The 13,020-nt window shown below is 32.8% G+C and overlaps 1 protein-coding gene across 2 annotated transcripts; it reads right to left on the bottom strand.

Moving 5' to 3' along the window:
• Positions 1 to 4,367: 4,367 nt before the first annotated feature.
• LOC141683038 (pentatricopeptide repeat-containing protein At3g62890) lies at positions 4,368 to 12,511 on the bottom strand. Of its 2 annotated transcripts, XR_012560078.1 has the most exons (5): positions 6,075 to 6,877; positions 5,880 to 5,949; positions 5,597 to 5,627; positions 4,835 to 4,868; positions 4,368 to 4,724 (listed from the first exon to the last, which is right to left on the bottom strand). XR_012560078.1 is itself a non-coding variant. In XM_074487726.1 (1 exon), the coding sequence occupies exon 1, from the start codon at positions 12,442 to 12,444 to the stop codon at positions 10,732 to 10,734; it is 1,713 nt and encodes a 570-aa protein (XP_074343827.1). In that variant the 5' UTR covers positions 12,445 to 12,511; the 3' UTR covers positions 9,852 to 10,731. The 2 variants fall into 2 exon arrangements, 1 of the variants encoding a protein (XP_074343827.1); XM_074487726.1 differs by lacking the exons at positions 4,368 to 4,724; positions 4,835 to 4,868; positions 5,597 to 5,627; positions 5,880 to 5,949; positions 6,075 to 6,877 and adding an exon at positions 9,852 to 12,511.
• Between the last annotated feature and the right edge of the window lie 509 nt (positions 12,512 to 13,020).

Raw genomic sequence — 13,020 nt, 5'->3', positions numbered from 1 at the left:
CTCGACTAAGTAAACTAATATAAACTTGCAATTAACTAACTGAACTATTAAAAAATTGCAATTAAATTATTGAACTGATGGTCAGCTTGCAATTCGGTATTCAAAATCAAAAAATATAAAATAACACATATTTTTATTTATATACATTTATTTACTCAATTAAATTAATAATTTAGTTTTAATATTAAAAATAACAATTGAAATCAAATTTGTATTTATCGAAAATCATAAAAATGAAAATCGTGTTTTAAATATTATATTATAGTATTCACGGTTATATTTAGGCCATATTTTGAAGTTAACTTTTTGTGATAGAATTAGCTTATTATATTAAATTAGATGTTTGACCAAATGAAAAAGATAATATTGATGTTCAATAGTTATCTGATTGAAATGGTTTTTTGGTCTCAATAAGCTAATTTTGAAAAAGGTCCTTGAGGAGTTTTTTTAATTAGATGATTGACATGTGTGTAATTAAAGTACAAATAGCTAATTCAAATATCTATCCACCAAATACTTTCTTCAAAATAGCTAAATTGAATCGGCTATTCAAAACAACTTACTCAATTAACTAGTTAAAACAGTTACTTCAAAGTTACAACTAACAACTAATTCTCAAACATGGCGTTAGAGAGATTGGGAGAGAAGAGAGGTGGAGAGAGGAGAGAGTTTGAGAAATTTTGCAAGTTTATTTTTATTTAATTCCCATTTGCAAGTTTTTTTTTTACTCAGTAACCCTATTTACAAGTTTTTATTAATCTAGTAATGTAAATGGAAGTTAGGGTTGAGTTCAATTTTGTAAGTTGCAAGTTCGTTTTTTATTATGTTGATAATGTTAACGGTAGTGACATAAATGCAAATTTTAATTTTTTGAATTACGTAAATACAAGTTTTTTGAATTCAGTAACCGAATTGCAAATTTTAGGTCAGTTCGATTATGTTTTACCCTATTAACCCCTTTCAAAATGTAGGTCCTCAGAGCTCCGCTCCAAATGACACCTTTGAACCAGAACAACAATACAAGTAAAAGCACTAGAGAAAAATATAAGCATGCAAATACTTAAGTCTATCTGCATTCAGGATTTGCAAGGACTTCCCGTACGCTATAAAGTTGTACAATGTGTCAATAACAATAAGCCATGGAACACTGATGCTTATGTACAAAGTTCATGGAATTAAAAAGACTTCATTAACATTTCGGATAGAGCAATTATGAATTTCGTACTTCACGAGAATATCCATCGCTAATGAACACAACTCTCAGGTATAAGAACTAGTCAATTAGCACGCTACGTTTGGCATCATAAAAAATATAATATGTTAATGTTAAATAAACATGAAAGTTAAATGAGTTAGGATGGTATGGAGAATTTTACTGCTAGAGTTGAATGAAATGTGTTTTAAAAATTTTCTAACTTTTTGTTATAAAGTCATGTTAATAATTATTTTCGTCAAAACTATACCTATATTTATTTTTTAACACTTAAATATTTTTAGGCATAGTTATCATTGAGCTAAATACCTAGTCATTTTTAATGATTTTTTATAAGAAAATAATTATCATTTACAACTATTGAATTCCATTTCTAAATCATATACATGTCCAGTGTCACGCATGAACATAGGGGCGGGGAATATTGTTTTTTGTAACTAAATTAACACATTAAAGCAAAACAACAAATAATAATATATTAGAACAATATAATATTTATAAAATCATCAGCTTCTCCAAGAAATTTGAGCTCGGCTTCATTTGTTAAGAACTCTAATAAAAAATGTTAAGCATGGGCAATTTTTCTTAAGCAAACATTAAGTGGGTCATTTTTTTTATTTTTTGCAAATTTAAATTTTAGTGGTAAAAAAGTATTTTATTTTAATTCTGTGTGTAAAAAGTTTAGGTTGCCGTTGGTGTAAATCTTATGAACCTCTATAGTTAGAAATTTAAAATATAACAAAAAGTCTCCTGGCCCCAATTTCGATGGCGCCTCCTTCTTAAATAATATTTAAAAAGTTGAACATAGGAAGTTTACTTATTTTTAAAATATTCATAAAAACTATTACTCGTTAATTTATTATTTTCAGTGGTAGAAAGAATAATTATTTTGTAGTCGTTATAGTTAGAAATTTAAAATATAACAAAGAGCCACCTCGGATCCGTTTTCGATGGCACCAGTTCTTATATAATATTTAAAAAGTTGAATATAGTAACTTATTTTAAAAAGATCAAAAAACTCGTGAGTTTATACTTTTAGTAATTAAAAAAATTGAATATAGTGAACTTGTTTTTAAAAAATTCATAAAAAAATATAATTATCTATTCATATAATTTTCTATTCACAAATATTTTACCCCATTACGCTTGGACTTTCCATTCTATGACATCACATATTTATTGCATAATAAGTTGAAAAGAGTTGCATATCACTTGCAAAGTTGCTCCACAATCTTTGCAAAAAAAAAAATCATCATAACGGTTAATGGATGAGAGTTGAAACCCATGTGGGAAGACACATCCATCTTACGCTGCCGTCAGAAAATTATAACATTACACTTATCATTTTGTACTGCTGCACCCACATGACCATACTGTTACAAACATTATGTACAGTGATAATACAATCTTTGCAAACATAACAGACTGATTAGTTTTCTTCACATTACAATTCTTTATTTTAACAAAAATTGCCTAAAAATCTCTTTATGAAACTTTCCTCTAGCAGTCCATGCAACTTCTTTTCAGAACCACCGGTAACTAACCAACGGTCTTCCCAAATCTTTGTCTTACAGAACCCACGAATCTTATAGCATCCTGCAAATTTTTGTTCATGACATAGAGTTTTAACAAATATATTTAAATCATTACCAAAATCCTTTAATAAGATATCTTCTTTAAGATATGGATATTATGTCTTACATTCAGAATAGAGGACCTAGTATATTTAATAACTAAAATGCCCGATTATCAAGAGATCCCGATCCTACAAAATAAGAATATTTATCCGGTCACTATCCTTGTAGACTACATTTTGGCCGCGAAGTTCAATCAGGAGGCCTGGTTTTTATTGCACCATTATCATGCTCCTAACATTTGTCAAATCAAATATACTCAAATATACTACATGTCCTGTATCATAAAGGACATGTATTAGATTACCAAAAAAATGGTTTTAAGAATGCTAAAATGAAACATCTAGTTTGAAAATAGAGTGCAAATCAAATTTTCTATAGTAATTTTACTCAAACACTGACTTAAACAATTAAAATCAAGCTAAACATAACATCAGGTAGCCTAGCAGGAGAATAATTGAAACAATTAGACCAACTCAAGACCCAACAGAAGCAAGACTAATGTTTAGCTTACATGCATTACTATTTTTTGCAATCATGGAAATATCACACTTGGACTACTTATATACAAAACTAATGTTATTGATGCTAACGGCTAGCCTTGTACCATTTGGTCTCTAGCATGGCAATGCATTTATTGAAATAACAAATAGCAATTTGGTTCTCAAATAATTAATGGGGATACAGATAGGAAAATCTTGGCTTGCTAAGTTCCAAAACTGGCCAAAAACATCAAAAGTTGTTCTTGTATTATTAAAAGAAGGAAGGTAAGGCAATAGAGGAGTCAAAAACATGTAATATGGCCAGATTTTTGGTTGAAATGTAAGGAAGGAAGGTATTTAGCCTTCTTATCAGTAAGAAACTAAAAATAATTCACAGGATCATCATCAAGCAACAACTCATCTTCTGGATCTAAGTACATAAATTTACCATTTGTAGGACTGGTGAATGCAAGAACACAAAGTTATTCCAGCACTCTTAAATAACAATTATGTCATATTAAGATTCAAAAGTTGAAGAGGTCTTCCTTGTATATGCCATATTAAAATAACAAAATTTAAAATATATAAGCCAAAACTGAAAAAGAAACAATGATCAGTAGAAAAATGGTTGGACACCAGTAGCTTTACACAACTCCTCTTATAACAGACTTGGCATGTGTCCCCTAATTAAAACTCAAGCATTTTTTCAGTGACCCCAGCGCCAAAAGACCCTGATTGTTATGAGCAACAAAAGTATATTAACACAATCAAAAACACAATCATTCGAGAATTATAAATTATTGGATAATCTGTAATTGTACTCTAATATTTGTAATAAAACTGATTTAAAATATCAAATAAGAGATTATCAATTGTGTTCCCACATAAATCTTATAATAACTATAAACATTCATTGATTGAAGTATTCAATTGTAAACTGAACTTAATCAAGAATGAATAAAGAATATGAGTAACAGTCATTATATTTCTACCTATCACTTAGGAGATAAAAATAGATAATATTTCGTACCACTCACATGTTTTTGCTTCGATCAAATTTCTGAAATGGTAATCACATCAGCTTATACATAAAATGCATTAGAATATTGCAATAAACTGACACCTTAAGTTATCCCAAAATCAATGTCCAACCAATTCTGAAAATTCTGTTTTACATCAAAGACAAAATTCATTAAGCTCAACTATAAATTCTTAAAATGCAAAAGAGTTGCAGTGTCATCAAACCCGTTCGCAAAAAGGTGATCAATGGGCTCTTTCTCTATGAAATTCACAAACTTGGAGGATCCAGTACGATCAACTGCGTAATAAGGTCATAGATCTTTGATAATGCAAATGGATTTGAATGAATTATGTAAATGATGTGCATCATGCGTCCTAATCAGAATTTGACATATCAATTAGCACAAACTAAATTTATTGGAAAATTTATGGTAAATGATATATATGAATCTATATGAACAAAAAAAGAAAGCTAAATAGAGTACCCCGCATTGATGTGTAAACCACTGCTACATGAAGCTGCATAAGACATTGTATAGAACTCGTTGTTAACTTATACATTTACAATTCAGCAAGGCTTCGTAAGAAACATTCATATACAACTACCCAGCTTGAGAATGTGTACCTACAAGTATAGAGAATGTCCTCCCAAAACTAAAAGTACTCTTGCAGGTAAGTCAATCGCATACAAACTTAAAAATAATCAAAGATTAATGGTAGAAAAAATGTGTTTAAAATCAAAGAGTTTGCTACCTAAATATAGAATGAAGTAACTTGTTCTTTAATTAATGTATTAATAAACCAAGCTAATTTGGTCAGATACACAGGCAGTTACTACATTCACAAGGGAAATTCATTTGTTTGTTTATTTACGAATGTAAAAAATATGGTACAAATCATGTAATTGTACCACACTAATCACAATTATCCAGACCATATTTATCAGAATTTTGAAAAAGAATTATTAGAGGTCAAATTTAAAAAATAATATCGTGCTTCAGTATATGAAAATTAAAGCATTACTTCAGTAGCACAAAGAATATCGAGAAAGCACAAGTTAATTAATAATCATTGAAGCCTAATTTTAAAAAATAATCTCGTGCTTCAGTATATGAAAATTAAAGCATTACTTTTTAGTCTCCAGTAAAAATCAAAAGTATTATAAGTTGTGCTTTGCATACAAATATGAATAGCTGAATTTAGCTATCTAAAAGATGAAGTAGAACATAAAATGAGAAGAAAAATACCTTAATAAATAGTTGTGTTGATTTTATTCTCCTGCACAACCCATCAAACAACTTGTATGCAATTATATTTTAACAAAAACATTAAATTTAAACATACAAACATAGCTGTAACAATCTTGAGAACAAAATATATCAAAATACATGCATAAAAATATGATTATAGAAACACATGAATTCATCAAAAATGAACCCAAACAATAAGATCAAAGCTTTAACAGTCTTTAAATACATGTTTAGAAATGATTAGAAAAAAAGTCACTATTTTCAGATCTTAAAACTCAACCTCATAGTGGGTTGATATTTTTTATCTTTCTTCTCTCCCTCAAAGAAGTTTGTCTCCTAGCTAAATTCACCTGCAAAGAAGAACATAATTCAAAATATAAATAATAAAACACGTATCGGAGAGAAAGGTAAATAGAGCAAAATGGAGAGAGAAGAACACCTTATATTATTGAAGAAGTGATAAAAGAGCTCTTACCTGAATGATTAATTTGAATTTTGAATTTTGAATTCATGAAATCTGTAACTTTCAAAAATAAGCTTTCTCGGGAAGTTTCGATTTTAAAAGCAAAAGAACGCACATGGTTCAGTTTGAAACAGAGAGGAAGTATGTGATGTGCAGATCACTCACTTTACCTAAAAAATAATTGTAGTAGAAGTTTCGCCCCTAATTATTTTCACTATTTTATCAGGATGAAATCACGAAACTCTCAGCATTGTCAAAAACTCTCAGCTAATAATGACCTAGCGCAACCAAAAAATTGTCATTACCTCAGCATTCTTTACTTATCTATGAAATTGCTGATTTGGACAGGATTTGGTCTCACAACCTAGGAAGCACCGACACTCCAAAAATGATGCCGTTTGCGTGTCGGACACAGCCGACACAGCGACACGGCACCGACACGGCTGAGTACGTGTCCGACACGCCATGTAGAAAAAGGCAACCGATACGCGACCGACACGGGTTCGACACGCGACCGATACGGGTTCGACACGTGACCGACACGGCCCACCGACTCGGCCCATATAAAAAAACCCAAAATCATTTTTAAAAAGCCCAAAATCTTTTTTAAAAGCCCAAACCATCTTATATTAACCCTAATTTTGTGTATCTCTGTCTTTTATAACATACCCTCTCCATATTTAATAACCCTATATTTATACAATCAAATATATACATACATCTATATAAATATAACACATATAAAAATATTTTTTATATTTTTATAACTTTTTTTTGACGTGTCCCGTATCCAGGACACTTTGATAATTGACGAATTCCCGTGTCCCGTGTCGCCGTATCAGTGTCGGTGCTTCCGAGCTCACAACAAATGACTACATAACATATGGATTGAAATATTGAATACAACTAGAATAGTTCAAAGCCTGGTTTCCTTGTAAACATAATACAAATGCACAAAATACACTTTTAAGCATATTTTTCTAATTATAGTAATCCAGAAAATAATTCTATAACTGTTGTCGCATTCACATAACAATTAAGTTGTTTGTATGTGATGCAGATGCAGACCATAGTTATATATCAGGTTGCTGGGTTGAACCTGCAAGTTCTAAGGCCAAGTCTTTTGTTAGTTGATGTTCAACAACAATCTTGCTAGCCATTGGATTTGACCAAAGTTCCACATGCCGGTACAGTGAACTCTATGTATACAGATCAAGCATTTATTCCTACAGTAGACAGATCAAGTAATGGTATAATGGCACCAGCCAGAGTTTTGACATGTACGGATAAAATAAAGTACAATTTATTTAGTGAAGGATATAAGCTAGGACACAGATCAGTGAGCTTTGTGGCAATGTAAGCAATCTTACTGCCAGAACATTCTTGCATAATGCAGGTAAATGCAGTTTGAATCTTCTGATTGAGTGTTTTCCATCTGGTCCATGAAATAGTGGCCAGTAACAACATATACGACTACTATTTGAGAAGGGCTGGCTAATGTTATTTTTTGTTTATTCACTAGTTATTTGTAGTTTGAGAAAAAGATATAGTATTTAAACAGATAATTCACCTAGAGCTGCACAGTAGCATTAGCATTTTCTGAATTAATAATAGCATCACATGTAGGATGGAGTGTTCAATAGTCATGAACTACATCTAAAGCAGGTCAATTTTCTTTCATTATTGTGAAGTAATATAATGGCTATATAAGTCTTCCCATTTCTGTGGATCGGCATAATAATATATTTAGCAACAAATCTTTAGTAATAACTAATAAGCATTAAATTTCTCAATCAAAATTCAATCAATCCCTACGGGACTCAAGAGAAGTACCTTAATCAGTCAAAAAATTAATGCACTGGCAGCTCCTCATTGCTACAACAACGCTTTAATTGTCCAAGAATTACATTTATGTAGGCATTTTAGGGAATTGACCAAGCAGGAAACGTGGATCAAAGTTTTATTAATTCAACTTGCATAGAAAGGAAAAAACTCGATCTCAAAAATTCTGAGGTAGATAGATGTAGCTGGTCATCTAGTACAGGCTCTGGTCAGCAACGAAAAGCCTCAAGCTAAGTTCCATATTGGTGCCAGCAAGATAAACCCTTCGCCGCAACCCCAGGTCTCGTTCCCAGTAAGTTAATTTGGTTTGTGTGTGTGTGTAATAATTAAAATATGCAACAATCAAATGAAAAGATTTGGGCAGCACTAAGAGAGTGACTTACAGAGGATCATTTTTCCGAGATTGTATTAAGAGTCAGTGGTCTGCAACTCTACCGATTAGCATTGAAGTTTGTATCCAGAAAGATCTACAACATTTCTTCACATCTTGACTTCTGGGATACAGACCCTGAGTACAGTGATCGTGAGCAAAATTTCTGTATTTATAGTACTCCCACTGCCCCAAAAGTTATTGTACACCAAATATAAGAACAACTGAAAAGTGGGCAATCTCTTTGGCATAAAATAGATGGAAAAATTCGATATATATTTCACGTCCACATAAGAGTGGACAAGTTCTTACCAGAACAAAACACACTGAAGAAGATAACTGATTTAGGTACGCACTTAATGGTTCATTTCCATGTTATTGTAAATACATATTTAGAAATATTCGGCATACAGAGTATAACATGTGGTATCATGAGTGCATCCAAGAATTTGTACTTCCATTGAGACACATGACCTGCAAGTTATACTTTTATAAGAGCGAATAGACATAAATTGAGGAGCGGTATGGGTGTAATACACTAAATTACAAGTCATTATAATTAACTATGCTTCCTTCATCTACCTTTGATATATATATATGTGGAGATGATTTTGGAGGAGTCATTCTCCATCATCCAATTATAATTCTACTTATTCTATTTAGTTTTTGTCTCCCTGCACATTTCCTACAATGTAATGGTCCTACAAACCTCGCTACAGTACTCAAGACATAGAAAAAGATTACCTGTTCCGCTCATCAAGAGGACAGTATCGGCAAGACCTGGCTCTGGAGGCAACCACTCCTCTGGCATTTCCGCTCTCTCTAAGGTATTCAACATCATAAAAGTTAATTATAGATCTCGAAACAACAAGTTTAATACTGAAAATACAGAAATTTTGTGCTAGAACAATAAAGAAAGTATGAATAGACCTGCAGGATTAGACATGTCGAGCATAAGCATGTAACAGTAGTTACTAATAAAATACCTGCAGTACTGTTAAAGCAGCCTCCAACAGGGTGATAACATTAGGACTTCATCAGTTCATCTCTACAGATTTAATAAAAATTTGTATTATGGAGCTAATGGTATCTCCCACCAGAATAAATGATTAGGCAACTGAATGTTTTAATTAAGAAATCAATTAAGCTTTGAAATGAATCACATAAAAAAATGATCTTAACTCCTAAAGTAGCACAATTATATTCACAAAAAATGCAATCTTAATCATTTGATCAATATAAATTATTCTGCAAAATATATCAGTTCATATAGTTATGTATTAAGCCATAATACTGGAGCTTAACTCCCATTATATGGGGGGTGCTGGTCCAGTGCAAGCGTATGTTACATAAAAATTAATTTGCGGTATGGTATGCTATAACATACGCTTTTCCTGGACCGTCCACCTATCCCAGCAGGCTAATGCCAGCAATTGTGTTATTCTACACCTACAGTAGAAGTGTAGAACCTCAAAAAATGAATATTCGATTTATGAATAACCTCGTTAATAATTTTCCAGCCCCGCATTATAGGGATAGTGCAATTTTAAACTCGATAAATGAATAAAATTATCCGGTCCTGAGGGTATTCATTTGTGGTTTAACAGTATATCTCACATTTTCTAGTTTCGTTTGCATAATAATGTTTTCCCTTGATCGAAAAAATCAAGCAGTGATGCTGACAAACCAATAAAACAATGAGCAACAGAAAAAAATACAAAAACGTTCTAAACCTATACAAAAGGGTAGCTGCGCCGGCGAAGAACACGTAGAAATTCTTATTTCATGCGCAAAAAATATTCGAAACTGAATGCATAACCTGAGCTGTGTAATTATGCACTATGGTCATTTCAAGAAGTTGGAATTAAGTCAAGCATTAAACACCTGCAACATACTGTAAACCAAAATGTCAAAATATTATAATATAATACAACATTTGGGTATCTGGCGGCACATGAGAGAAGATTGACATACATCCATCTCTTGACTAAACGTTAAACTAAACCAGGGAGCCTATCCGGAAACAGTTCATGAGATCCGTGTAAACCAAGTATAACCTTCTAAATTGTTTCTTCATCTAAGCATTTAACAAAGCTCGCTGGTTAAATCTCCTACAATTTGGCACTTGGGAAAAAATACAATAGAAGCAAGCAATGACTAATAATTAACTACATATATGCATATTAGTTAATGAGGTCATTGCATTAAACTCATTATAAAATTGTAATATATATTGAAATTTTGGTACAAAAACATTTAAAGTCTAACCCAGTTGTCTTTGTAACTTGAAAACATAAGATATATATGCTAAGATTGCCTAAAGTGAATACAAGAAAATGTTATTATTGGACCATAGCTTTTATCAGTATTATGATATAACTTGGGGACAAGGAAGAATACAGCAGTTATGTGACAGAAGAGAAGAAAGAATATACAATATTTTCCCTTCTTCAAATTTTACCAGTAATCACCACAAGAGCATATACCTTTCGTAAAATGGTGAAAGCGATTACAATCTCTTACAACAATCTCTCGACCATATATATTAGATATCATCTTAATGGCAACATGACAATCTCTACATATCCTTAGGTTTTTCACAATGCATATAGGTGTACCTGCACTTGTTCGTAATATTGCAAATGCAAGTGCTAATTTTTCACTGTGAAGCCAAAGTGCCTTCTCTTTGGCCTCTTCATCCAAATCGAGTAATACTTCCCCTGTGTTGCTAGCATATCCTTCTAACTTTAATCTGCTCATTATCTCCTCAAGCATCATATATATTTCCCTAGTGTCTGGATGAGACTCATCTCCAACAAAAAACTCATGTATTACACCATCCAGCTCAACCAAGCTGCAGCCAGGAACTTTCTTGACTCCTTTTGTCTGCATAAGATCTCGTACATTTCGGACATCCTTCCAGTCACCCAACTTGGCATACACATTTGATAGGAGTACATAAGCTGCGCTGTTTGTAGGTTCTAGTTCAATTAATTTCTTGACCGCAATCTCACATGACTTTATGTCCCCAGCTATTCTAGACCCACTTAAAAGGGCACCCCATATAAGAGCATCTGGCTCCATTGGCATTGAGTTTACAACATCCCATGCTTTGTCTATAAGACCAGCTCTTCCATAAAGATCAACCATACATCCATAGTGATTAATCGAAGGAAAAATACCGAATTCCCTAGTCATTCTCTCAAAGTATGCCCCCCCTTCATTCACTAATCCAGCATGTACGCATGCACAAAAAACACCTAAGAACGTAACAGCATTGGGTCTAATCCCACTACATACCATCTCTGAAAAATAGGCAAGAGATTCAGTAGAGTGGCCATGCATAGCAAAGCCAGTGATCATTGCACTCCAGGTAATCACATCCTTCTTAGAACCCAAATTATCAAATACCCATTTCGCCCTATCAACCCTCCCACATTTCGAATACATATCGATCAAACAAGTACCTAACACATCATCAATCTTCATCCCACATCTCTCAATATAAGCATGCACCCAATTCCCATGTTCCAGAGCGCCCAATTTCCCACACGCAGACAACAGAACCGACATCGTATATTCATTAGGCCTAACACAATCCCCACCCAACTTCTGCATTTCCCTAAACAACCCCAAACACTCCTTATACTTCTCATACTTAACATACCCATTAAGCATACAACTCCAAGACACAACATTCTTAACCGGAATTTTATCAAACAACCTCCGCGCCACATCAACCAACCCCACTTTCACATTCGCATTCACAATCGAGTTCCACGACGGTAAATCCGGTTCAGCTATTTCATCAAATACTTGGTGTGCACACGCCAAATTATCGCAACACGAGTACATGTTAATCAAACAAGTTTGAACAAAAGGGTCGGAACCAAACCCGAAGCGGAGAATCTGGGAGTGAATGTTTTGGCCAGAGAATAGGTGAAAAGGGGAATTGAAGGAGGTGAGGAGGAATGGAAAGGTGTGGAGATCAGGGGAGACGTTGTGAAAGCGCATTCGAAAGTAGATAGAGAGTGGGGAAGCAATGGCATTGGTGTAGGAAGAAGCATTGGGTTTGGATTGGATTCGTATTAGAGTGTTCCAAATGAATGATTCGAAAGATGGGTGCCTGAAATTTAGAACTGGGTGGGTGGTTTGGATCAGCTTGCTCATTGCTGAAGCTGCTACAGTGCTACTGGTTTAATGGCGGGAATATTTTATTTTATATCTTTACATTCAAATGTCTTCCCTTTATATAGTCGTACAAGATTCTAAATTTATTTTATAACGTAGGTCATTAAAGTTTTTTTTTTTCAAATTACGCCGTGAAAGTTACTCTCCCTCTATATCATTGAATTTTATACATTACTTTTTTGCACGTTTTTCAATACTCATTTAAAATACAACTTCACAATAATTTTTTTTAAATTTTTTTTCCCTACGTAAAACTTTTATTCAAAAGAAAAAAAAATAAAAAATATATTATGAGACTATACTTTATAAAAAACTCGAAATGCGTGCAAATAGTGAACGTTTACAATTTTATGGGACGGAGGTAGTATAGGTTTAATTCTATTTTATATTTTCGTAAGGGGGGAAGGATTCAAATATGTGAACCGTTAGTCGTTAGGTCAGGATCTCGTCGGTGAGTCTATTTCAATTCTGGTCATACTGATTACACAACATTATTTGCGGTGAGCATGTTATTGTATGTTTTGTTATTCACTAATCACTAGTGTATTCTTTCAA

Source organism: Apium graveolens, chromosome 9 (assembly GCF_009905375.1).
Source record: "Apium graveolens cultivar Ventura chromosome 9, ASM990537v1, whole genome shotgun sequence".
Lineage (NCBI taxonomy): Eukaryota > Viridiplantae > Streptophyta > Magnoliopsida > Apiales > Apiaceae > Apium > Apium graveolens.
Note: the sequence above shows the minus strand (reverse complement) of the source record. Positions and strands in the feature narration are given on the sequence as shown.